Source organism: Rhinatrema bivittatum, chromosome 15, assembly GCF_901001135.1.
Source record: "Rhinatrema bivittatum chromosome 15, aRhiBiv1.1, whole genome shotgun sequence".
Taxonomy (NCBI): domain Eukaryota; kingdom Metazoa; phylum Chordata; class Amphibia; order Gymnophiona; family Rhinatrematidae; genus Rhinatrema; species Rhinatrema bivittatum.
In genome coordinates this window covers 72,661,911-72,688,253 of record NC_042629.1, presented here as the reverse complement: position 1 = coordinate 72,688,253, position 26,343 = coordinate 72,661,911, and the positions used below count along the sequence as shown (strand labels likewise).

The window sequence follows — 26,343 nt, the reverse complement described above, 5'->3', positions numbered from 1 at the left end:
CTCGTGAGGTCTGTCCTAGTCTTGTATTGCTATAAAAAGAACCAGGAAGTCTGATTTTTCACATTCTTGAGGCAAGCAAAGGTTTATTTATGGACAGTTCTTCTTGAATTCTGTTCCCAAGCCTATACAAACAAAGATATTGGAATAGGATTGAGTGGTGGTAGATGGGAAGAGTCTATCAAGACCCCAGTCATAATGGTGCAAATGGCAAATGAAATTTAATGTGGACAAGTGCAAAGTGCTACAATTAGGGAAGAGGAAACCAAACGATAGCTACACAATGAAAGGTTCCACACTAGGAGCTACCATTCAGGAAAAGGATCTAGGTGTTTTCGTTGATAGTACGTTGAAATCTGCTATGCAGCAGCAGTCATGAAAGCAAATAGAATGCTAGGGATTAAAACAGAGTATGATAATGCCTCTATCCCTTCATGGTGCGACCTCATCTTCAGTGCTGTGTGCAGTTCTGATCACCACATCTCATAAAAAGATATAGCAGAATTAGAAAAGGCACAGAGAAGAGCGATGAAAATGAGATGAGGATGGAATGATTCCCCTATGAGGAAAGCTAAAGAGATTAGGATTCTTCAGATTAAAGAAGAGATGGCTGAGGGCAGATATGATAGAGGTCTATAAAAGGAGTGGAGGGGAATAAGTAAATCTGTTTATTCTTTCAAAACGTAGACTAAAGGACATCATAAAGTTACTGGGTAATGTGTTTAAAGCTTATAAGAGAAAATATTGTTTTTACTCAACACATAATTAAGCTCTGGAATTTGTTGCCAGGGGATGTGGTGAAAGCTGTTAATGTAGCTACATTTTAAAAAGATTTGGAGAAGTTCCTAGAAGAAAAGTTCATAAACTATTATTAAGGTGGAGTTGCAGAAATCTGCTGTCTATCCCTGGATAAGCTGCATGGAATCTCTCTACCCCTTGGGAGCTGGCCTGCTATTTGTGACCTGTTAAACAGGAGGGACCTATGGCCAGTCTTATGTTTTTATTAACCAGCTTAGCACTTTTCCATCACAGCCAGAGCAAGGCAGCTTTCTTCCATGGTACTTTGGGAAAATTCTCCAGGCCACTGTACAGCAAATCTCCACAAATAAACAGGTTGATGGGGAAAATGAGGCGCTTTCCCTGTTTTGTGCATGTTTCACTTATTTGATTTTTGGCTAAGAGTAACATACGTTCTCTTGTACTCTTCAGTGATTATTATCACATCTCAGAGGTGCAAACAAATGGCATCCAGGGCCACGTTTGTAGAGGAATGTTAATAGTAAAGGTAAAAATGTGTTCATTAACTTTCATATTTAATCACATTTATGGTTTTTAGCATGCATAGCACTGGGCTAAAATATCTGTCTTTTTAAGGACATCTAAATCAGTGTGACTGGAATAGCTTCAGCATTTGGATATGGGGTCCTTTCACTTACTACCCTGGATTCTGTTCATCTTGGAGAAGTAATTTCTGTGCCTATGGAAGGGCTTCTTTAATGTCATGTGAGAGTGATTCTTTACATTTATTCAGTCAGAGGGAACCACATGAATGTTAAGTATCAGCATGACATCATCTTTCGATTGCTCTTAATGTAGAAAGGGATAAAAATACAACTTTACTATTTTTAAAATATCAAGCAAATTATGATTTTATGTTGATCTTCCCCGGGGGTCTCTGTTGGATTGGAGTATTTATTTTGTGCTTGGACTAAACCAAAGTCTGGTTACTGTCTGTTTGCAGGGCTTGGATTAACCCACAGGACAGCACCTTCTGACTTTATCAAGACTGGCAGGGGAGGGCCAAATGCATGCAGTTCAAACTTGCCTCTTCCAAATACCAAAACAGTAAATCTTACATAGATTGATGTGTCCTATTCCATTTCCCCCATTTGTTTGCTGCATATCCTATTGGAAATGCAAAGGAGTGATAAAACGTAGAACTGGAGAACCCATACGCACCACGAGGTGGCAGCCCCGTAAAGGGAACCAGAAGGCAGTGCCCAGCACAATTAAATCAGTTTGGGTACCTGCCAGGTACCTGGGACTTGGATTGGCCACTGCTGGAAACAGGACGCTGGGCTTGATGGACCCTCGGTCTGACCCAGTACGGCAGTTTCTTACTTTCTTATGATATAAACAGGGCCGTTTACTATTCACCCTTGAAAAGTGTAAGCACTTTGTAAAGCTGGGTAAGTGGGAATTCCTGTTTGCAGTTTAGTGTTTAGGAAATGCAGATGTCAAAGTTGTGATCCCCTCCCCCCTCTCCCAATTTTGATATTTCTGTCTGCCAAAACTGGAGCCAGAGATGAAGCGGGTGGCTCCGTCGGTGGAGCTGAAGACTTGCAGTGTTCCTTTCTTCTTTTTCTTGAGCTCAATCTCTCTCTCGTTTCTCACTCCTTGGAACACTGCTTTGATCCTGCTTTAGTAAGTAACTTGTTTCTAACCCTATAAAGCCTGCAGGATCATTCTGGTGGGAAAGGGAGATGTGCCCGAGAGTTACATTTTTTTAAAGCTTCGTTTCTGTGCGATTTTTGTCTGTGGAAGGTGTAGAACCAGCCATGCAGAGGGATGTTAGCAGGCAACCTCCTCCCCAAATGTACTTCAGGCCGCGTGACCTCTCTCTCTGCGCTAGAGCAAGTTGCGTGCGTGAGACGTTACTCACACGCAGAGCTTCAGCTGCATGTAGATTGGGCAGGTTTTTGTGGAAGCTTTTTCAGACCTTTGATCTGGGCTTTATGCATCCTTTGCTTGTGATAAGGGGTTTTATTTAAAAGCACAAAGGTTCCTGGAAATACCCCAGCATTACGATTTTCTTCACTGTGCAGAAGGTGAAGCTGAGCTAAGGAAGACATTCTTTTCCTGCTCTGCCCTGATGACCTCCAGTGATTTTTTTTTCCCCTTTAATGCACTTGAAGACATTTTGATTAAACAAATGCTGAGTGCACTTGCAAAAAAATTAAAATAGCAAAGTTTGTCATAACTGGCTTGCATATGACTGCTTTTGGGATCTGGTACTTCAGCAAGAAAGTTGCCTTTTATGTATGTAATTTGCTATAATTGGGTTAAGATTGCTGCTAACGTTTTCATGTTCTCAATGTAACGTCGTAAGGCTGGTACAGGTTTGTCTTAGGTGCAGGTGCATCACTGGGTTTCTCAGTGCCCCCTTACAGTTCATGTGGTTTACTATACTGTGTGCAGGATGGTGGTTTACCCGTCTAAAGAATTTGACAGTTTTCTAGTTTCAGGATGGATAGACTTTGGATCATTGTAGCTTGTAGGGGTCCAGTATCTGGTTTTGTCCTGGTAATAACACCATTTTTTTTGTTCGCAGGTTGCGCCCAAGACCTGGAAAACACCCAGGCACCAGGTCAACCGGGCACCTAAAATTTGCTTTCTCCCCTCCGCTCCCCGCTTTGGAAGTAGGTTTTGCAGTTTGTGGTTCATACTCACCTGTTTGTCTTTATATTTGCAACAGCAAGAATTCAGCCACTGAATACTGTTCAGAAACTGGGGGCTGCTCTGGGGAAGTGCTGTGCATGTTGCTAAGCAACGCAAGCCTCATGGTTGCAGTGCGATTGCATGGATGTAGTTTAATGGCATAGAGCGACCGTGCAGTTAGATTGTTATAGTGTCTCAGCTGAGTTATACTGAAACGTGTTACATGGTTGCAGTGCGATTGCATGGATGTAGTTTAATGGCATAGAGCGACCGTGCAGTTAGATTGTTATAGTGTCTCAGCTGAGTTATACTGAAACGTGTTACATGGTTGCAGTGCGATTGCATGGATGTAGTTTAATGGCATAGAGCGACCGTGCAGTTAGATTGTTATAGTGTCTCAGTTGAGTTATACTGAAACGTGTTACATGGTTGCAGTGCGATTGCATGGATGTAGTTTAATGGCATAGAGCGACCGTGCAGTTAGATTGTTATAGTGTCTCAGTTGAGTTATACCGTAACTGTAGGACTGAAACGTGTTACATGGTTGCAGTGCGATTGCATGGATGTAGTTTAATGGCATAGAGCGACCGTGCAGTTAGATTGTTATAGTGTCTCAGTTGAGTTATACCGTAACTGTAGGACTGAAACGTGTTACATGGTTGCAGTGCGATTGCATGGATGTAGTTTAATGGCAGAGAGCGACCGTGCAGTTAGATTGTTATAGTGTCTCAGTTGAGTTATACTGAAACGTGTTACATGGTTGCAGTGCGATTGCATGGATGTAGTTTAATGGCATAGAGCGACCGTGCAGTTAGATTGTTAGAGTGTCTCAGCTGAGTTATACCGTAACTGTAGGACTGAAACGTGTTACATGGTTGCAGTGCGATTGCATGGATGTAGTTTAATGGCAGAGAGCGACCGTGCAGTTAGATTGTTATAGTGTCTCAGCTGAGTTATACCGTAACTGTAGGACTGAAACGTGTTACATGGTTGCAGTGCGATTGCATGGATGTAGTTTAATGGCATAGAGCGACCGTGCAGTTAGATTGTTATAGTGTCTCAGTTGAGTTATACTGAAACGTGTTACATGGTTGCAGTGCGATTGCATGGATGTAGTTTAATGGCATAGAGCGACCGTGCAGTTAGATTGTTATAGTGTCTCAGTTGAGTTATACCGTAACTGTAGGACTGAAACGTGTTACATGGTTGCAGTGCGATTGCATGGATGTAGTTTAATGGCATAGAGCGACCGTGCAGTTAGATTGTTATAGTGTCTCAGCTGAGTTATACCGTAACTGTAGGACTGACACGTGTTACATGGTTGCAGTGCGATTGCATGGATGTAGTTTAATGGCATAGAGCGACCGTGCAGTTAGATTGTTATAGTGTCTCAGCTGAGTTATACTGAAACGTGTTACATGGTTGCAGTGCGATTGCATGGATGTAGTTTAATGGCATAGAGCGACCGTGCAGTTAGATTGTTATAGTGTCTCAGCTGAGTTATACTGAAACGTGTTACATGGTTGCAGTGCGATTGCATGGATGTAGTTTAATGGCATAGAGCGACCGTGCAGTTAGATTGTTATAGTGTCTCAGTTGAGTTATACTGAAACGTGTTACATGGTTGCAGTGCGATTGCATGGATGTAGTTTAATGGCATAGAGCGACCGTGCAGTTAGATTGTTATAGTGTCTCAGTTGAGTTATACCGTAACTGTAGGACTGAAACGTGTTACATGGTTGCAGTGCGATTGCATGGATGTAGTTTAATGGCATAGAGCGACCGTGCAGTTAGATTGTTATAGTGTCTCAGTTGAGTTATACCGTAACTGTAGGACTGAAATGTGTTACATGGTTGCAGTGCGATTGCATGGATGTAGTTTAATGGCATAGAGCGACCGTGCAGTTAGATTGTTATAGTGTCTCAGCTGAGTTATACCGTAACTGTAGGACTGAAACGTGTTACATGGTTGCAGTGCGATTGCATGGATGTAGTTTAATGGCAGAGAGCGACCGTGCAGTTAGATTGTTATAGTGTCTCAGTTGAGTTATACCGTAACTGTAGGACTGAAACGTGTTACATGGTTGCAGTGTGATTGCATGGATGTAGTTTAATGGCAGAGAGCGACCGTGCAGTTAGATTGTTATAGTGTCTCAGTTGAGTTATACCGTAACTGTAGGACTGAAACGTGTTACATGGTTGCAGTGCGATTGCATGGATGTAGTTTAATGGCAGAGAGCGACCGTGCAGTTAGATTGTTATAGTGTCTCAGTTGAGTTATACTGAAACGTGTTACATGGTTGCAGTGCGATTGCATGGATGTAGTTTAATGGCATAGAGCGACCGTGCAGTTAGATTGTTAGAGTGTCTCAGCTGAGTTATACCGTAACTGTAGGACTGAAACGTGTTACATGGTTGCAGTGCGATTGCATGGATATAGTTTAATGGCAGAGAGCGACCGTGCAGTTAGATTGTTATAGTGTCTCAGCTGAGTTATACCGTAACTGTAGGACTGAAACGTGTTACATGGTTGCAGTGCGATTGCATGGATGTAGTTTAATGGCATAGAGCGACCGTGCAGTTAGATTGTTATAGTGTCTCAGTTGAGTTATACTGAAACGTGTTACATGGTTGCAGTGCGATTGCATGGATGTAGTTTAATGGCATAGAGCGACCGTGCAGTTAGATTGTTATAGTGTCTCAGTTGAGTTATACCGTAACTGTAGGACTGAAACGTGTTACATGGTTGCAGTGCGATTGCATGGATGTAGTTTAATGGCATAGAGCGACCGTGCAGTTAGATTGTTATAGTGTCTCAGCTGAGTTATACCGTAACTGTAGGACTGACACGTGTTACATGGTTGCAGTGCGATTGCATGGATGTAGTTTAATGGCATAGAGCGACCGTGCAGTTAGATTGTTATAGTGTCTCAGTTGAGTTATACTGAAACGTGTTACATGGTTGCAGTGCAATTGCATGGATGTAGTTTAATGGCATAGAGCGACCGTGCAGTTAGATTGTTATAGTGTCTCAGTTGAGTTATACTGAAACGTGTTACATGGTTGCAGTGCGATTGCATGGATGTAGTTTAATGGCATAGAGCGACCGTGCAGTTAGATTGTTATAGTGTCTCAGTTGAGTTATACTGAAACGTGTTACATGGTTGCAGTGCGATTGCATGGATGTAGTTTAATTGCATAGAGCGACCGTGCAGTTAGATTGTTATAGTGTCTCAGCTGAGTTATACCGTAACTGTAGGACTGAAACGTGTTACATGGTTGCAGTGCGATTGCATGGATGTAGTTTAATGGCATAGAGCGACCGTGCAGTTAGATTGTTATAGTGTCTCAGTTGAGTTATACTGAAACGTGTTACATGGTTGCAGTGCAATTGCATGGATGTAGTTTAATGGCATAGAGCGACCGTGCAGTTAGATTGTTATAGTGTCTCAGTTGAGTTATACTGAAACGTGTTACATGGTTGCAGTGCGATTGCATGGATGTAGTTTAATGGCATAGAGCGACCGTGCAGTTAGATTGTTATAGTGTCTCAGTTGAGTTATACTGAAACGTGTTACATGGTTGCAGTGCGATTGCATGGATGTAGTTTAATGGCATAGAGCGACCGTGCAGTTAGATTGTTATAGTGTCTCAGTTGAGTTATACCGTAACTGTAGGACTGAAACGTGTTACATGGTTGCAGTGCGATTGCATGGATGTAGTTTAATGGCATAGAGCGACCGTGCAGTTAGATTGTTATAGTGTCTCAGTTGAGTTATACCGTAACTGTAGGACTGAAACGTGTTACATGGTTGCAGTGTGATTGCATGGATGTAGTTTAATGGCATAGAGTGACCGTGCAGTTAGATTGCTATAGTGTCTCAGTTGAGTTATATCGTAACTGTAGGACTGAAACGATGGAGTGAATTTAGTTGTCCTGATTCAAACCCTCTTAATCCCGTTGCTGACTGGCTTTACACACTACAGAGGCTCAAACTGGCCAATGGGATTTTTTGATGCATTAAGCTTTGCTGTAGCCCCAGTTTAAGCTGGGCAGATCAGTTACCCTGTAGCTAATTACTAAAGAATTTGTAAGCAGTGCCATAGAATGTCCATTATGATTAAAACAAATGATGTTAATATAATTCCAGGAGTTTATACTTCATAAGACTGTATCCTTTGCTATTGTTGCATGGACTTCTCTGCATACTGAATCAAACAAAAGGCACAAACATTTGCTAAATGGTCATAGCTTTAACTAAAGTTCATTTTTATTTAACTGTGCAATAGAGGTCTTTAACAAGTGCATGGACTCTCGGTGCTATTTTATATAACCAACCCCCTACTCCAGATCAATGATTTGGGATTAAGCCGTTCTTTTCAGCCATTGAAAAAGATGTCCATCGTGGCTTAGTTTTACAGTAAGGTTGATAGGTGCCCTGGATTTGGGTCATGTTTCATTATCATCCTATCTTTTAGTGGAATTCCAACATGCTGGTTCCAGTCCATGATCATTTGATCATTCCCAAGTTTTAAGAGTGCTACAGCTTATCAACAGCAGTGCTTTAAAAAAGTGTAGGCACATACCAGTGAAAAATGGGTTTTAATTCCAGCTGAAGGATGGCTGACACACCACTTAGGACACAAGTTACGATCAAAACAGACAGATTCATTTAAAGAAAACTAAAGAGTGTACATTAAAATCATTAAATTTGTTTCATACAGAGAACCCAAGCCAGCAGTTTGAAAACAAGTATCTTATAGCAATGGAATACTTTACTTTCCCTAAAAAACAGAGAGTTTGTAGTAGAAACGCATTGTTAAAGCAGCCTAAGGGGGCAACAACCATACAGATTGAGGGTCTAAACTACTATAGCTCAGGGAAGACTATCTTTTCTTCTGTCCTGAGGGTTCTGCCTTAGGTGCTAGGGAAATCTGAAAAAAGCTTCTTGAACTCTCTGAATCTTTGCTCCATTGTCTCCATGCGAGAAGAGGTGCAAATTATTTTCTGATTAATGCAAATTGCAATCTCCTACCACAAAACCATCTCAATTTTGGAAGGGAGATGAGAGAGGGAGTGTGCAAACTATTTGAGAAAGCACGGAGACCTAGCCCAAAGAAAAATAAAGTAGATACAATCAATTTCTTTCAAATGACCATAAGTTAATTTACAAAAAAGGCGGTCAACAAGGTTTATTAAACTTAGCTACAAGGACATAAGAGGTTAGGCTAAACTGCACTACTCTTGCTCAAAAATAAATCTAAATTTTATATAACTAGTCTTTGAACCCCTGCCAGTAGAATTTTAATAACAGTCGTGTCATTGAAACAGTCATTTTCCCATGAAGCCTTCTTTCAGCAACTAGCCACCAAGCTGACACTCAAAATCCTTGCGTGTGTTCTAAGAGGATTTTCCAACCTTAAATCGGTATCTAACATATCTGACTAGCAGCACCAGTCACTGTGGCTGTGACTGAACTGAATAAGCCACAGGCACAGCATTAGCAGTAACTGTTCAATAGTAGGAGCCAGTCAAGTCTGGCAGCTTTAGTCTGGAGTTGAAGGGCATTGTTCTTCTGTCTTTGGCTACCAGACCCGGCATTTCTCCACAGGATCCATGGCCATTCCCTTTTTACAGTGGAAGGCTTCAGAGAAAGCTTCAAAGTTTTGCAAAGATCCCATCACCCTGTATGCGAAAAATAAAACGGGCCAACAAACATGCATTGTTTAGATGAGTGAATTAATTCAGGAATACAAAGCCTGCTTCCTGTAGACCATTATCAGACCTGAAAATCATGCCATAGGGTACAATCAACCCAAGATGGATTTTAACTGGCAATCTAGAGGTGAAGGGCTCAACATTTTTAATCCAAACCCCCTTCATGTTAATTTTGCATCAAGAGTTGGAATTTTAGATTGTGGGTATGTGTCCTAATGTGCACTATGTGTGTCAACTGCATCGACCAACCACACTCATTAACTTCCCAGTACTTGCCTGTATTTCAAGGGACTGTGAACATCTGTTTTTATAATCTGACTGGCATATTCTGGCCTGTATGATCCACACCATACCTACAGAGGCAAAGGTAAGTTGTCATTCCAAACGCTGTGTACTTTTCACCTTTAACTACAAAGTAACCTCGCCAGATGGCCTGTAGCGGGTTTTCTGAACAGGGGCTGGAGGGGAAGTAGAGACTTGTACTGATGGCCATACATTGGATGAATAGAGTGCATGGGTTTTCAGGACCATTGAATACACTTAGAGCAAGTCCTTATTTTTATTATTATTATTTATTTAATTTTATATACCGGCAACCGTTTGCACATCGTGCCGGTTTACAGATAACTTATAACAAGGATATATATAGGCAAAGCCTTTATAAGGAACATAGTGTAACCTAAAACATAGTAACAGATCAATAACTAGATAAATAGGGGAGGGAGGGGAGGGGGTGATCGAGACAAAGGAGGGGCAGGGGGGGGGGGGTGAAGACAGAAACGTGAGGAGAAAATATGTACAAGGAAACAATGAACAAGTGGTATGTACATAGGTTGTGTGCAATATTTGAAAAAGCACAAGGGCAACAGTGAAAGGGGTAAGAAGATATGTACGGTGCTAATAAGTGATAATTTATTGTGTGCATGATGTTAAGTGAGGGGTTTGTGGTTGTCTTGAGGGGATGGGTGTGGGTCCTGTGGTGGGGGTGTTAGTACTAGATGGAGGTTGGGTTAAGGTGTTTATTGGTGGTGAAGGTGATTGGGGGTATGCTTGGAGGAAGAGCCAGGTTTTGAGTTTCTTTTTAAAGGTGGGTGTGGAGGTTTCGGTGCGAAGGTCAAGAGGCATGGAGTTCCACAGGGAAGGGCCTGCGAGGGAAAGGGCCCTATTGGTGGTGGAGAAAGAGAGAGGGTCTGTGAGTTAGCCATTTGCCACTTATGATCTTTCACACATGCTGCAAGTGGGAGAACTGTTACTCTTCTTTCGCTCTGAGGTCTGAAATTTAGGCGTCATATTTGATACTAAGCTCTCAAGGAGATCTCACGTTAGAGCAGTAGCGTGTACAACCTTTTTTAAACTAAAAGTGGTTAGGCACTTAAAACATTCATCACTGAGTGATTAGCACGCTGTAGTTCAAGCCTTGGTTATGGTAATAGTGGATTATTGTAAATCTGTTTTTTTAGGCCTCCTAATTTCTTCAGCTTTCTTCAGCTTATACAAAATGCATCTGCTCGTGTTGTCACTGGTGGGTTACACCGTGAGTACATTACTCCCACATTGGTTGATCTTCATTAATTTCCTCTCTTACGGAAAGTTAATCTTAAATTTATCATGGTTTTCAGGGCCCTGGATGGTGGTTCTTGCCTTGTTCCCGGGGAGCTTGCTTGCTTGGATTTCCTGTATGGACCGGCCTTGCCTACAGGAGCTATGGTGCTTCTTCATTTGGACTCTTCTTGCTCTGTTGCTATAGGTGTCTCCTTCTCCTTGACCAGTCTGTTACTTGCTGTGCTCGGCCTTCAGACCCCCCAACCAGACCCCCCCCCCCCCCCCCCCAATTCTCATTTGTCTACGGCCCAGGGCGTCTTGACTATCTGTTAGGATATACTTCTCTATGGGATGGAAGGGGAGCATGCTGATAGCTGTTCTTTGATGTAGTCAATACTTCTATGATTGCCCTAATCTCCTTGCTCAGAAATAAGGTAGCTAATGAAACAAACAATCATACAACCTCTATCTTTTGAGTACCCTGAGTCATGCTTTCTCCCCTATTTACTGTTTAGCTCTTTCAGTTCAGTGCCTGATAAAGTACTTTAGCTTTTTTTGGTTTTATGTATTTAATTGGGTTGATATATACATTGCACCTTTCAGGTGCTTCAGAGTAGGCCCTGTAGGTAGGTCCCTGTCCCCAGAGGGGGGGTCACAATTGAAGTTGTGTAGCTGAGGCAATGGAGGGGGAAGTGACTTGCCCAAGGTCACAAGGAGCAGCCGCGGGATTTGAACCCTGGCTTGCAGCCCGCTGCTCTGACCACTAGGCTACTCCTCTGCCCCAGCAAAATCTTTCATCTTATTACTCAGGATTTTCCATACCTGTGCGAAATTGAGAAAGAACAGCTGCTTATGTGTCAAATTCAGGCCAGGGAGCTGTGGCTCTTTCCCATTTCGGTCCACCCATTTCATGTAGGCCTGTAAAAGATAGAGCACCAAATGGGAACCCACACTATGCTTCAGTTAGTCAACAGCCATGAGCTTGGGCCTGACACAAACCCCTGCCCCTTCCATGCCAACTCATCGCTCAGTGGTGGGTGGGTGGGTGGGGGAATCCATTCCGTTAAGGGGAGTATTGGCAGGGCAAAGCAGAAACAGTGAACATGTGATGGCAGAGACTGCATGCTTTCTCTAATCAAGCCAAGCCAAGTGCAGGAAGGGCAGGAGAAAAGAAGAACAGTATTCAGCTCCCGTAGGATACTACGGTGAAGAGCAGAGGAGCACACTCAACTCATTGAGGGTTGTACGTACAGGCGGTAAAGAAAAGTCATAAAAAAAAAAAGAAATATTGCATCTCTTAGGTAAAGATAACTCAAGAAGCTCTGCAGCCCTAAAAATGCACAAGCAACAGAGGGCGCTATCAAATGGTTTTGCCCTATCTCAGTTATAGACTGGAAGTTTAAAGTTTTATCAGGAAAAATGGGACAAAATCAGGCTTGGTTTGGCTTGTCCACTAGGGGTTTGTGGTTTTGTTTCATTTTTCCTTGCATATAATTTTTACATGTGGTTCTATGACTAGTGCACTAAAATGCTATTGTACACACATTTGTTTAAAAAAAAAGTGTGCACACAAAAGAAAACAGTATGTGCAGAGGTTCTCTTTTTTTGTTTGTTTTTCCTGCCCTATTTGTGCCGTTTCCAGTCAGCAATAACAAAGATACAACAAATATTGTTGATGCTTTTGTGTCATTTTAAAACGACAGAACATCCCTGTCCAAATGATAAGGAGTTAGTTGGGCATCCTGGCTGTAGGACATTAAGACAGGGCTCTAAAAGTGCAAGCGTGGCAGAGAGACTATTAATCTTTCTTTAGAGGGAGGGAAAAAAACGGTTTCACAATCGGAATAAAAAGTTAGCCCTGTTTTGAAAAGAGTTTCTCTCCCCTACTGTCCAAGGTGAAACAGTTTAGATTTACAGGACTCTCACAATGCTGAGGGACAGTGGTGCTTTTGCCGTGATGTATCCTCATGGGAATCGTGTGCTCGTGCTTTTCGCCGCGTACGCCAGCCCTGGCCTGCCCTCTAGCTCCTGCTGGCAATTTCTCACTTTTACAAATGTTGAAATCCACCCGCCCTGCTCCAGTAACAACGAAAACCAAGTTTACCTTGTAAGCCTGCCTGACTCCTCCATTGTCAGCAATATTTTCTCCTAAGGTGCTAATCCCACTAACCTGGAATATAAATGGGCAGGTAAGACCACTCGTGCTTAAAAATGGTGCTCTTGCTATATAACATTTATCCCTAATACCATAGTCTTAAACCCACCCAAGACCCAACTGCACTGAGGAAGCTAAAGTTGAAAACCTATGCGTTCCTGTTTTTTTTTTTTTTCCCAAACTTGAGCAGAGCAACTTACATTCTCTCCTCCGGCCAGGTCCCAGGTGTAGTTCCCATACTGATAGACCATGCATCGGGATTGGTCCTTGAAGTATGTGGCTGAGAAATTACTCCACCAATCAAACATATTACCATCTTTATCAAAATTTCTGCCTGTTTATTAAAAAAAAAAAAAATTGATTATTCCAGGGAAGTTGTCTCTGAGCAGACAGACTGAATCACCCCCACTCCCCCAAAGTGCAGTGGTTGTAAAGAACCAAAAAGTGGATGCGTTTGGGTAGTGCTGCTGCTGTTGGCAATGAAAAATTCCAAACTGAAAATAAGTTCATTCGTGTTTTATCCTATTTAATACATCACAGACAGAGACAAAAGAAAAAAAATAAATCCTTCCTCTCATAGTCTACCAGACTCTTAAAAAACCTCCTGGCCAAGCAAGTAACCTCAATCATTGATGAGAATTATTTTTTGAGAAGAACAAAATCGCAAGGACTAGCAGTCAAAATGTTTGTGAAAGCAGCTGACCTCTTACTCTGTGGCTGTCGCCATTTTGGTTGCCCCTCTGAAGTGCAGTGGAAGGGAATTTGTGCATGCAACAAATGATTCTTTCCTCACCATTGTCGTCAAATCCATGCGTAATCTCGTGGCCAATGACCATCCCAATCCCTCCGAAGTTCAACGCCTGGAGCTGGTGTTTACTGAAGAAAGGCGGCTGAAGAATGCCAGCAGGAAATACTGGGAACAAAGAAGGCCCAACATCCTTAAACATCCCCATCAATGAATGGACATCTTAAATAGAGCTTGAGCTGCGGAGCCCTCCAGCCTATCCTAGAAAGAAGCCCTCCCGCCATCTGCAAGACTCGGGCTGCTGTTCGGCATCTGATGTAGAGGTTTGCTGGGAGCTATAGTTTCTAATGCACGTCTATTTTATATTAATATTTCTGCAATACATGGAGGCTTTTCTAGAAAAATGGTGTGTATATGAAAATAGTAAAGTACCAACAGATTTGGTTTATCGAGAGTTACTCTTACATGCCCTATTTTAATCTCTGCCCCCTCTCCCAAATCATCATAAAATGGAGGAGGGGTCTTTCCATGGGAAAGTTGTATTTTTACATGTCAACCCAGACAACCAGGGCAAAGCTAGATGTTTCTACACCCAGGACATTTCATGAATCCCCCCCCCCCCCCCCCCCCAATGACTTGTGCCCCATTCTACGCCTTCTTCTGGGCTCTACCTGGGACAGCTGCCACCCCTCCTCCCCCCGCCTGTTCTATGCCAGCAGCTCCCCCCGCTGCAGACATTTCCTGGCTGGTCTCCATGGTACAAATCCTTTCCAAAGAGAGCTACACAAATCTAAACTTCTTTTGCTAAAATATAGTACTTGTTTGAATTTCAGAACAGCACGAGTGGTATTTCAGACATGGTGTTAATTATATTTATATTTGTTTATGTTGAGTAACATTTTTCTCTAACAGTATGGATGAACTAAGCCTGTCTAGTTTCTGAGCACCATTTTATGAGAAGCTAATGGATGTTTTATTGCTTTGTTTTCCCTCACAAAAACGAGTAGGGACCATCCACAGACTAAATATAGCCCTGACTAAAGATTTGTATCTATTCTATAGGAGTTACTACAATTAATCTTTTTTTTTTTTTTTTACAGCATTGCTTACTAAAACAGATTTTTTCCCCTAAGCCAAACTACTGATGAAAGCATTCCTAACATGTTTTGTATAGAATAAATCAAAGAAATTCTGTGTTAAGATATTACAGAGTAAGAGAAAATGATGCTACGGTACTGTTGTAATGATAGGGCAGCACAACGCAATTTGCAGTGCATTGCAAAATCCTCTGCATATGCATTACTCAAGCTCATCAAAAGCAAGTTGGCAACCAGGATGCAATGCGCTTGTGCAGTGTTGAAAATTTCTATGCCTTGTGTCAAAAGCACTAGCGACAAGTTTACATTCTAGTAACCAAGAATCCAGTGCCTTGACTGTGCCAGATTGCATAGGGTTCTGGTGAAATCAAAATACAAATTTGGAGAACAATTTTAGAATCATTTTAAGAAAAGGTAAAGTTTCTTGAATAAGGGGGTCATTTCTTCTGAAGTTGGCTTTATTTAATGAAGTCATCAAAATATATTTATGTTACATGCACCCTGATGGTGGATGAAGACCTCAAGGCCCATCTAGGCTGCCACTTTCTCCTGTAGATGCTACTTGATCTCTGGCCTTTCCCTTGCATCTCTGCTGCTAAGCATGCTCTGTGCTTATCCCGTGCCTTTTCTGAATTCCAATTCACATAAAACATGCAATATCAATTTACAATGTTGTCATATATGAACGTGAACATGCTACTTCGTCTAATAGTGAAAACAGGTTGGCACTCCCAAGTCTTGTAGATATTGAGCCACCATACCTTGTATGTATGTTTTAATCCTGTTTCCATGTTATGTTTCAATATTGTATTGTTATGTTTCTTTTAATACTGAATTTGTTTGTTGTAACCCGCTGAGATCTAGGGATTGGCGGGCTACACATTTAAATAAATAAATATTAAACAATGTAGTAGGATGTCTCTAAGTTGCTTCCAGTCTTTTCACACAACTAATTATTAAATTGATTTATTTTTGCATGTAGTGAGCATATACAGTATTACAAAAAACAAAAAGATAGCTCATCCCACCTAAAGATCCGTTCTTTTTAGATGACATTAATTTTGCTCATCCTTGGACTGAGCTCTCATCGACATGTTGACTTATGATCAATCTCTTATTTGCTCAAGGTGTGAAGCTTTTAAAAATCTGCTCGGAAACATTTTTTTTTTAAACCAATAAAAGGAAGAAGTGACATCCATTGACAAACAATTTGACAATCTCAAGAAGAGAAGAGGCAGAATTACAAACCCAGTAATAGCCCCATGAAAGATCTGTGAAAGCAGCCAAAATTTACAAAGAGCCAATCGGCCACTGGCCAAATTAAACAAGCCACAACTGAAGCCAAGAAAATCCCATCTTTCCCTAGGGCTTTTGAGTAGGGGTTTAAAATAACTCTTTGAGTTAATTTACCCTAAACTGCATTTTAATGTGGACATTTCACCTTCTAACGCTTTGCTAACTTGGCTCCATTGATGCACATTATGCTTTAAATACCACCGATGTTATATATGTGGATTATGTTTTGTTTATCAAGCAATTTTGATGAGTTTGCATCTGTATTAATGATATTATTGCACCTGATCTAACATCTGGTGAGGGGCAAAATGGGTCAAGCAAAGATCATAAAATAAACCAGCAAAGGCAAATTATTATTTTTCTAAAACTAATACCAGGAACCAATTAAATGTCCAAGAAATAACATCAAAATAGAAGTTGATTAAAGCAGCCTGCAGTTCTGCTGTATGGATGGAAACATTCTATACATGAAAGCACAGTGGTATTCAATTTCCATATTTTGCAATACCATTGTGGACTAGAGTGACAGCAGCAGGACACAGGCCAAGTTCTCTGTTGCCATTCATTTTTGGGTTATGGAAGGTGGGGAGAAGTGCCAGTGCATTCTCTTAACATTTTCAACATGGAGTATAATCAAACCAAAAAAAGAAAGCAAGAGTAAATCAAAATTAACTTTTGTCATCTTCAACCTACCTATTTGGTTTCGATTAGGTGAATAGAAGGCATTGACCACGGCTGCACCAATTATCCATCTAGACAAAACAAAAACCATAAATGCACAGCTTTAGTTGTCCTTGGCGTTTTCTGCCTTCCAGTGGAATATAAATGATCCTAAAGACATGGGTTATGGGCCAGCCTTAGGGCAGGGGTGCTCAAACCGGTCCTATAGGCCCCCTCAGCCAGTCGGGTTTTAAGGATATCTCTACTGAATATGCATGTGTGGGCAAAATATTTCTCATGCATATTCATTAGGGACATCCTGATAACCCAACTGGCTAGGGGGGCCTATAGGCCAGTTTGAGCATCCCTGCTTTAGGGGATTACTAGATGGGTAGTCCCAGTCCTGGATTTTAGGGTTTTGGGGACAGTGTGTACGTTTTCCATCCTGCCCTGTGTCTCAGCTTGTCTAAGGTGGGAGAGGGGTCTTTCTATTAGTGCTGGAAACCAAGACACCAGCTACAGCAACCAAGACGCCAACTGTGGCAACCCTCCTGAAGAGTCTTGTTGCTGGTCTACTATCCACTGGAGAGCAGCTAGGAGCAAGCATTTCACAACACTTTTAATTCGGTGCCATTCCTATTCCTTGCAGGGACTACAAATACCAGAATGCAAAGGGCCAGAAAATCCCCACTTGTCTCGGGCTACATTTTTCTGAAAGTGCATGGAGGATATTCAAGCCTTTCATAGAAATTTACTCCTGCTTGCACACCTCCAAAGTTAGCAGAATTGAGGCAGAAAAAAAGAAAAGAAAAGGGACTTAGGATAAGAGCGAAAGATGAAGCATTTGAGTGAAAAAAAACCAAAACAAACAAGAAAATCGATATTCTGGTGTGTTAAACCAGCTTCACTACTGCAAAAGAAATTGTCACTGTTCTGTCTGCGTACTGTCCAACCCCGTGCAGCATTTAAAGTTCCAGAACCAAAACCTGCACAGCAACGCAGCGCAAACTTGGGAATTTGGGTCCTGCACAAAGAGCCATGAGATCAGAGAAACGTACGCGTCATGATCGACTTGCTCCCGGAGTTTTCTCAGGCTTTTTTCAGCTCCGGCCCTCAGGTTTTTCAGAGTGTTTTCAAAGTACTGGTACTCACTGAAAGTTAACTAAAAACGACGACAGGACAACATGTTGTTAAATTCAGCACAGTCTCGTTGAGCCTCTTCCATGTACAGCTTGCAGACCCCTCAGGAAAGCCTTTGTGAACGTGAGCTGCTGAGCCCACTAAAAGCCTTGACACAGACCAGCAGAGACCTTCACCAGCCTTATAAGAACTTCAGATGCCCTCCACCAAAAAAAAAACAAACAAAAAAAAAAACAATGGCCCATGGTATCTTTAAAAGGTTCCGAAAGAATCAATTGTAATGTTCCCTAAAATCTGTCTCCCAGTCCTTGTTTTTAGTTTCTTCTAGAATATTTATATTTATTCTTGTGCGTTTCATGAGTTCATTCTAAGTGAAACACATGTTTATTATATTGACCCTACAACTATTGTAATTCACAGCACCCCGGCTTCTTGCATAGCTCCTCCAAGCACTTGCTATTTGCGGGGCTAGACAGACTTTTGGTCTGACCCAGTGGGATAGGTCTTAGGTGACTAGAATTCATCCATTTTAAGATAAGCGCTATTACTTGGTAGACCTCCTGCTGCTTTACCTGTCTCTATGTGAAACATTAATTATCTACTGTGGGTGCTTGATGTAGCACTACATGGATACCTGCACTAGCATAGTTTACAAAATCACTCCCACTCTCAAAAAAATAAAACAAATGTTGCTTTCCAAGGCCTTCTAGCCATTTCGTCTCCACCTGGTGAGATACAGTCAGGTGCATTCCCTTTGTTTCCCTAAATGATTTAACAAGGGATTCCTCCCATGACTGCATCCAGCACATCACTGCTGCTTTAACGAGGCTTTACATACACATGGGAACCCAGTCAGAGCTTACAAATCATGCAATAGGTAAAATCCCAATTGGATCATTGGTTTCACCAGCCTGCCTATGTTTTCCTTTCTCAATCAGGTTCTCCATGCAGAATGGAGAAATTACTTACCTGATAATTTCGTTTTCCTTAGCGAAGACAGATGGACTCAGGACCAATATGTTTATGCTCTCCTGCCAACAGATGGAGACAGAGTCAGGTTTCAAAGCTGAAATCATCCTAGATAAATCCCTGCAGTGACCTCAGTCCTTCAGTATTCTCTTAAAAAGCCACTGTGGACATATTATTGAAAAAACTTGATTAAAAACAGATAACTGTAACAGTACTCAACCAAACAAACACTGAACCCCAGTAAGATTATAGATGCCCTGATCTAGGAACTGAATAATGGCTTACCTGTATTCTCTTGGAATCGATATCCACTCCATGGGTGAATCCTTGGCACTGTTCTTGGGCAGCCATGGGCAAGGATGCTGAGTCCATCTGTCTACACTAAGGAAAACGAAATTATCAGGCAAGTAATTTCTCCATTTCCTAGTGTGTAGCCAAATGGACTCAGGACCAATGGGATGTACAAAAGCTACTCCCGATTGGGACGGGAGGCTGCCCACAGTCTGGTTAACACCGCCCTTGCAAAGGTTGAATTCTCTCAGGCCTGTACGTCCAGGCAATAGAACCTGTAGAAGGTGTGCATGGAGGAGCACGTCGCCACGCGGCAGATGTCAATGGGAGAAAGCAGTTCAGGTTACACCCATGAGGCTGCCTCTGCCCTAGTGGAATGAGCTTTAACCTGAATGGGTAATGGCTTTCCTGCCTCCACATAGGCTCCTGTGTCCACCTCCTTAATCCAGCGAGCTATGGTAGCTCGCGAAGCTGGTTCACCCTGCTTCCTTCCCCCATGAAGGACAAACAGGCGGTCCATCTTTTGGACCAGTTCTGAAACTTCCAGATAATGCACTAAAAGTCTACAACATTCAAATGGCGTAGAAGGCGGTATTTTTCGTGTCCTTGTGCTTATCTAGGGATGGCAATGAAATGGACTGATTCAAATGAAACTTCGAGATTACCTTGGGCAAGAAAGATGGAACGGTACAAAGCTGTAATGCTCCTGGAGTCATCTGGAGGAATGGTTCCTGAAACGACAATGCCTATAGCTCAGAAATGCAATGGGCTGAGCAAATAGCCACTAGGAACACCATTTTTAGGGTTAGTAAATGCAAAGAAGGACTGTGCAGCGGCCAAAATGAGGGCCTTGCCAAAAATTCCAATACTAGATTAAGATTCCACAAGGGAATCGGCCACCGTAGGGTTGGCCGGAGATGCTTCACCCCTTTCAGAAAACAGACCAGGTCCAGATGAGCCAATAGGCGGGTTCCGTTCACCTTGCCCCTGAAATAGGAGAGAACTGCTGCCTGGACCTTCAAGGAGTTAAGGGTCATCCTTTATTCAACCTGTCCTGCAAAACATCCAGAATTAGTGGGATTTTGACCATCCGAGGGGAAACACCATGTTCCTCGCACCAGACCCGCAAATACGCCAGGGACGTAGAGAACTTCCACGTGCGGAGTAAGGTCACAATTACTGCTGCCAAATATCCTAGCTTTATCAGTCGAGCCCTCTCAAGGGTAAAATCGTAAGACAGAACTGAGTCGGATCCTCGTGAAGGACCGATCTCTGGCACAGGGGGGTCTCCACCAGGATTCTCCGCATGTCCGCATTCCATGGATGCTTGGGCCAACCTGGAGCTACTAGTAGGACTAATCCCCTGTTGCACTCAATTCTGCAAATGACCCTGCCCAGGAGGGGCCACAGAGGGAAAGCATATAGCAGCTCCTTTTCTGGCCAGGTCTGAACGAGAGCGTCAATCCCCAGGGACCACTGATCTCTTCTGCTACTGAAGAATCGGGGATCCTTCACATTGTTAGATGTGGCCAGCAGGTCGATGGATGGGAGACCTCAGTGATCAATTACTAGCTGAAAGGCTTTAGCCAACAAAGCCCACTCTCCTGGATCCAGACTCTCCCACTTAGAAAGTCTGCTCTGATGTTGTCTTTTCCTGCAATGTGGGAGACTGAGATCATCTGTAGATGTATTTCTGCCCATTCCATAAGGAGATCTATCTCCTGTGACACTTGTTGACTTTTGGTTCCACCCTGACAGTTGATGTAGGCTACTGTTGTTGTGTTGTCTGACATTAAGTGGATCGCTTGATCCTGACATATTTGGCTAAATTGTAGACACGCCCATCTGACTACCCGGCTTCAAGGCGGTTTATATTCCAGAGGGCCTCTTCCTTGGTCCAGTGCTCCTGGGCCGTCAGTTCCTGACAGTGAGTTTCCCAGCCCAGGAGGCTCGCGTCTGTCATGGGGACCAGCCAGTTCGGAGGGGACAGGGGTACATCCCTGCCCAGCTTCCTGCAGCCACCACTGGAGCCGAAAGCATACTTCAGTCAGTAAGTGGAGGCGAATTGAATAGTCTTGAGACAGTGGGTTCCAATGTGACAGCAGGGAGCATTGAAGTGATCACATATGTGCCCTCACCCATGGCACTACTTCCAGGGTTCCCTTCATCAAACCGAGGACTTGAAGATAGATCCACACCATCAAGGTGTATCATGTTCATCAACAGACACACTTGGGACATCAACTTCCTTATCCATGTGGTCGGGAAGAAGATCTTGTCCTGCCTGGTGTCAAACCAGACTCCCAGATATTCCAAGGACTTGGAGGGTTTCAGACTGCTTTTGTCCAGGTTTACAACCCAAACAAGTTCCTGAAGCAAGGAGGTCACCCAGAGATTCTCTTCCATGGACTTTGTCCAGATGAACCAGTTGTCCAAGTATGGATGCACCAGGATTCCCTCTTTTCTCAACGCTGCTGCTATAACCACTATAATCTTGAAAAATGTTCTGGGGGAGGTGCCAGGCCAAAGGGTAGTGCACGGAAATGATAATGGTGATCCAGAACCACAAAGCACAGGAAACTGTGTTCTTGATGGATTGAATATGTAGGTAGGCCTCGGATAGGTCCAGGGAGGTTAAGAACTCTCCTGATTGTATGGCCATTATCACAGAGCATAGGGTTTTGATGTGGAAATGAATCACTCGTAGATGTTGGTTGATGCCCTTGAGGTCCAGGATGGGGCAAAAGGAACCTTCCTTCTTGGGTACAATGAAATAGTACCCCGTATTTTCCTGGGACGCATGTACTGCGATTATAGTCCTCATCCTGAGGATCCTTAGTAGTCTCCACTGCCTGCTTCTTGTGCTGAGAGAAGCAAGGAAATATCATGAATATGTCCTGAGGAGTGCTGCGAAATTCCAGCGCATATCCTTCTCCTATGTCCTCCAGTACCCATTTGTCCGAAGTGATTTCGACCCACCATTGGTAGAAGAGGGACAGTCAACCCCTATCTCCTCATTCCAAGGTGGGTGGGCAAAACTTCATTGGGGGGTTCGGGAAAAACCTGAACCAGAGCCTGATTATCTCTTGGGTTGTTGACTCCAAAAAGACTGAGACTTCCCAAAGAACCAAAACCTCTGAAATGTTGAGTTTCTGGAAGGGCAAAAGCATTGGGAGCCCTTGGATCAAACCCTCATGGGTGAGGGGCACTGTAACTGCTTTCTCTTATCTTCTAGTAGCCGGGGTACAGGAAATTCTCCCCATTACTGGCCAGGTTTTCCAATTCGTTTATGAAGAGGTGTGATCGTTTAAAGGGCATCTTTGTGAGATTTGCCTTGGAGTTGCTTCTGCTGACCGATTCTGCAGCCATAGCTGTCTTCTGGCTACCACCACTGAGGCCACTCCTCTGGCCGAGGTATGGACTAGGTCCAAGCTTGTATCAGCTAAAAAGGTGGCAGTGGGTTCCATAATTGCTCTGGAATTCGCCCTGAGTCATCCACCTCCCGAGAGAGGAGCAGGCATGAATGAGCTACTAGGGCACAACAAGAAACAATCTGTAAGGTCATTGCTATTGCATCAAAGGCCAGTTTAAAGATGGACTCCATCTGCCTATCATGCACATCCTTTAAGGCCGCTCCTCCTTCCACTGGGATAGTTGTTCACTTACAGACGGCACAGACCAGTGCATCCACTTTAGGGAAATGCAAATGTTCTCTTGCTGCTGGATCCAGTGGGTATAGAGCCTCTAGCGCTCGGCCCCCTTTAAAACTTGCTTCTGGGGCATCCCATTCCAGGTCAATCAACTCCTGGATGGCTTCCAGTACTGGAAAGTAGCTAGAGCCTTTCCGTAGGGAAATCAGAATGGGATTCTTCTTTGCTTCCATCATGGAGTCTGCCCCAGGAACTCCCAGCATCTTAAGGGTCTGGTAAACCAGGGCTGGTAATTCATCTCTATGGAAAAACCATAACATGGTCTGATACGGTTCTAAACCAGGGGGGATTTCCCCATCTTCCAAGGAATATGGATCCTCTTCTTCATCCGTGCCATCTGGATCCCTGCCAGGATACCCTCAGTGAGTCGAGGCATGTCGATAGGACTGGGAGAGGGAGGGCTTACCGGCTGAGGTTCCATCCAGACAGGGGCAAGTGAGGTAGCAGACTGCGCCTGTACGAAGGCTTGAAAGCCTTGAAAAAATTCCACCCAAGAGAAAGCAGCCGGGTCCTACCTAGCCCAGGAGGTACTGGGGTAGATGCCACTAAATTTCCCTCTCCCATGAATGACCCAGTCCCGGGGTTACTCAGATCTAGGGTACTTCCAGTGAAGGCTGTGGCTGACCCATCTTGTGAAGGGGTGGAGCCGGACTTAGCAAAGTCTGGGGAGGCAACCGTCCCTGGGCTTCCTCACAGTGCTGACATAAGCAAGCATCCAGGTCAGACTGTGCAACCCAATACAAGCAGCGCAGAGAGAAAGGCGCTTATGTTTCTTTGTTGTCGGAGCCATTGGCGATGGTAACTGCATGCTCAGATGGCTCACGCTTAAAATTTTATGTACACAGATTTCTGCTGCGAGGCGCACACACAGTCCGGACACCCAGCTTTATTTGTATTCTGAGCCTAGTAAGTTGTGCGCATATGTACACGCACAACATTATGCGCACAAGCCTGTGTGCGGTGTTGCGTGTGCAGAGCCAACATGTATTGCTCATACCAAAGCTCAATGGTGGGCAATACAGGCACAAAAGCGTGCGCAAGATGGTGTCACCACGACCTACTACATGGTGTACCAACCAAGCCTAAAGTGGGCCTAGCCCACCGGGGGGGGGGGGAGGGGGGGCTGCTCAACCTGATTGGAAGCTCACTTTCCCTTACCCCAACAGGATCGGGAATGATGTCAGTATGGCACGCCAAGTAAGGAGACCGGAGGAAGACCGGAGGAAGTCTTACTGAAACCCCTCCAACGCATCTGAATCGAGAGGAAATCCTCTTTTTTTTTTTTAGATTTACCTGGGCTCAGCGCTTACTGGCTGAGTACAGAGATGGTCTCTGGCTATAGGGGGAGAGGGCTTTAGCCATCACCACCGCGCTTGGCTTCCTGCACCCACTGCTTTTCAGCTGCTTCAGCAGCAAAGTCCACGCTGGGAATCGGCTACCGGACCAAGGCGCACCTCTGAGGGATCTCGGAAACTTCCTCATGAATTCTCAACTGAGGGAGAACTTTTAGGAATCACCACAGAAGAGTGGGGCTCAATCTTTCTCCAATTTAAAAGTAGAATTTCTTCTTCCAAAAGGTACAGCGATCCCCATAGTGAAAGCACGTCCACATCTCCTGGAGACCGAGAGATACTGAAGGGCTTAGGTCACTGCAGGGGTGATGTCTGCTTTGAAACCTGACTCCATCTTCAACTGCTGGCAGGGGAGCATAAACCCATTGGTCCTGAGTCCATCTGGCTACACACTAGGAAATGCATGCTTACATTTATCAGTTCCTGGTCCATTTTGTCATTGTGTTCTTCCAGGACGTAGTCAGGGTAGCCAATTTGCTCTTTAATAGCCATTGCCTACAATGAAAGGACAGAAGCCCATGGATCCCATTAGCCAATTATATGCTCACAAAAATCAAAAAGCCTGGAAAGTGTGCCTACCAGGGGATCCTCTCCAAGGGCCCAAGTCACTAAGTTTTATACTCCAACAAACCTTAGGAAAGTTTGGGCCTCATTCACTAACAACTTGAAACAGAAGATGTTTTCAGTTTCCAATTTTTGAGCAAACAAATGCAATAAAAGAAACTATAAAAAGCCTGTGATAAGATCTTATCTCATTTTTGTTTTCAACTAGTTAAATCTTACCTTTTCTCGAGCTTGCTGTTTGGAAGTGTCATCCATCCATTTTAATTCATCCAATGTCTCAATAAACACCTCACGGATTTTCTCAATGAGATCCCTGACCTAAATTCCAGAAAATAAGATGGGGAAGCATGGAATGTAAAGAGTTCATGAATGGAAATAATGATGCAGACTCAACCTTGGTGTACACATACTGCACTGATTGTAATGTTTATGCATCTTCAGATATTGACTACTACAGTTGGCTGTCTCCATGGTCTTACCACAATGAAGACGATTCAGTTAACGACATGTATGATGCTGAGTTGCATTGAAGCATGATGGAGTGCTACTCGTCATGCTACCATATCTCAGTGTACATCTGTATATTACTAAAGAGATTTATTAACTAACCTAGTAGACCATTTTGACAGCAGGAATTCCTGAATATATTTGTATGAGATGACAGTTGGTTGTGTTGGAAGAAGAGTGGGGGGTCCAGCAAATTGAGCCCCAGGGATAGGGGAGGGGTGGGAGGGAGCAGTGACAGTGACCGGTTTGAGGGCGAACACGTACCAAGTTCCAGAGGTAGGTACGGACTGGGGCACCTCTGCTCCCCCCCCCCCCTCCGTGAAGGCCTTGTACTGCAATGCCCGGGCTAGGTGCAGGGATTATAACGGGGGAGGAAACCTCAGATAGTTATGAATGAAGGATCCTGGCACGATATTCCACTAAGGGTGAATTCTGGAAGCACAAAGGAGAAAACTACCAGACCCCCTCCCTCCTCCCCCCCCCCCAAAAAAAAGGTTCAGCTTTCTTCTAATGCCTCGTCTGTATATGATAACCTAGATTCCCTTTCGAATAACAATCAAGGAGAAAGGGCCTGTGTTTTCAGAGGCTTATCCTAGCTGTGCCCTGTATAACCTCCCACCCCCCACTCCCTGCTCCCTTTCTTACATGGGAGAGGTGCAGACCTCCAAGACCCTCCGGTGAATCGTAAACTCCTCTCAAATCACTTCAGTTCACTTGCACTGTCAAGATCACACAGGATATAAGAGTTTTACTTGGAGAAAAGTGTCCAGAAAAAGTACTGAGCTTCTTTACATTTCCTTCCATGAGGGAAGTGAATCGATGCAGTAATTTGTACAGTCACTTAGTCACACTCCTCCCTCCCTCACTTCCTTGCAGACTCCATTTACAAGGCTATTAGCCCAGGGTAAAGGCTTAATAAGTGCACACAGGGACACTCCCAGTCTGAAGTCCCAGATGCCTATTGGCAACTTAGGCAGTTCTCTACAGCTATCATCACTTTCCCCAGTTAAAATGTCGTTTTGAGAATTTCTCTACCTACATGGTCCTGCTCACACCGATGCACCCAAGAATGTTTGCAGTGCATGATGGGAATTCCAGACTAGAGTGTTTGCTTCTTCAGCAAGGGTGAAGGGCATCACACACTTCCTCCTGATTCTTCTG

The 26,343-nt window shown here is 43.6% G+C and overlaps 1 protein-coding gene across 5 annotated transcripts in view; it reads right to left on the bottom strand.

Moving 5' to 3' along the window:
• Window positions 1-8,021: 8,021 nt before the first annotated feature.
• LOC115076545 (membrane metallo-endopeptidase-like 1) overlaps window positions 8,022-26,343 on the bottom strand; it is an 81,633-nt gene continuing 63,311 nt past the window's right edge. For 4 of the 5 annotated variants that reach the window (XM_029578111.1, XM_029578112.1, XM_029578114.1 and 1 more), the window contains 10 exons: window positions 24,895-24,993; window positions 24,523-24,606; window positions 17,708-17,811; window positions 16,683-16,741; window positions 13,645-13,764; window positions 13,052-13,185; window positions 12,801-12,866; window positions 11,519-11,614; window positions 9,431-9,507; window positions 8,022-9,121 (listed from right to left, as the gene is read on the bottom strand). In XM_029578111.1, coding sequence (XP_029433971.1) covers window positions 9,022-9,121; window positions 9,431-9,507; window positions 11,519-11,614; window positions 12,801-12,866; window positions 13,052-13,185; window positions 13,645-13,764; window positions 16,683-16,741; window positions 17,708-17,811; window positions 24,523-24,606; window positions 24,895-24,993 — 939 coding nt within the window. In that variant the 3' untranslated portion in view covers window positions 8,022-9,021. The remainder of the gene's footprint in view (window positions 9,122-9,430; window positions 9,508-11,518; window positions 11,615-12,800; window positions 12,867-13,051; window positions 13,186-13,644; window positions 13,765-16,682; window positions 16,742-17,707; window positions 17,812-24,522; window positions 24,607-24,894; window positions 24,994-26,343) is intronic. The other variant, XM_029578113.1, reaches the window with a different exon arrangement.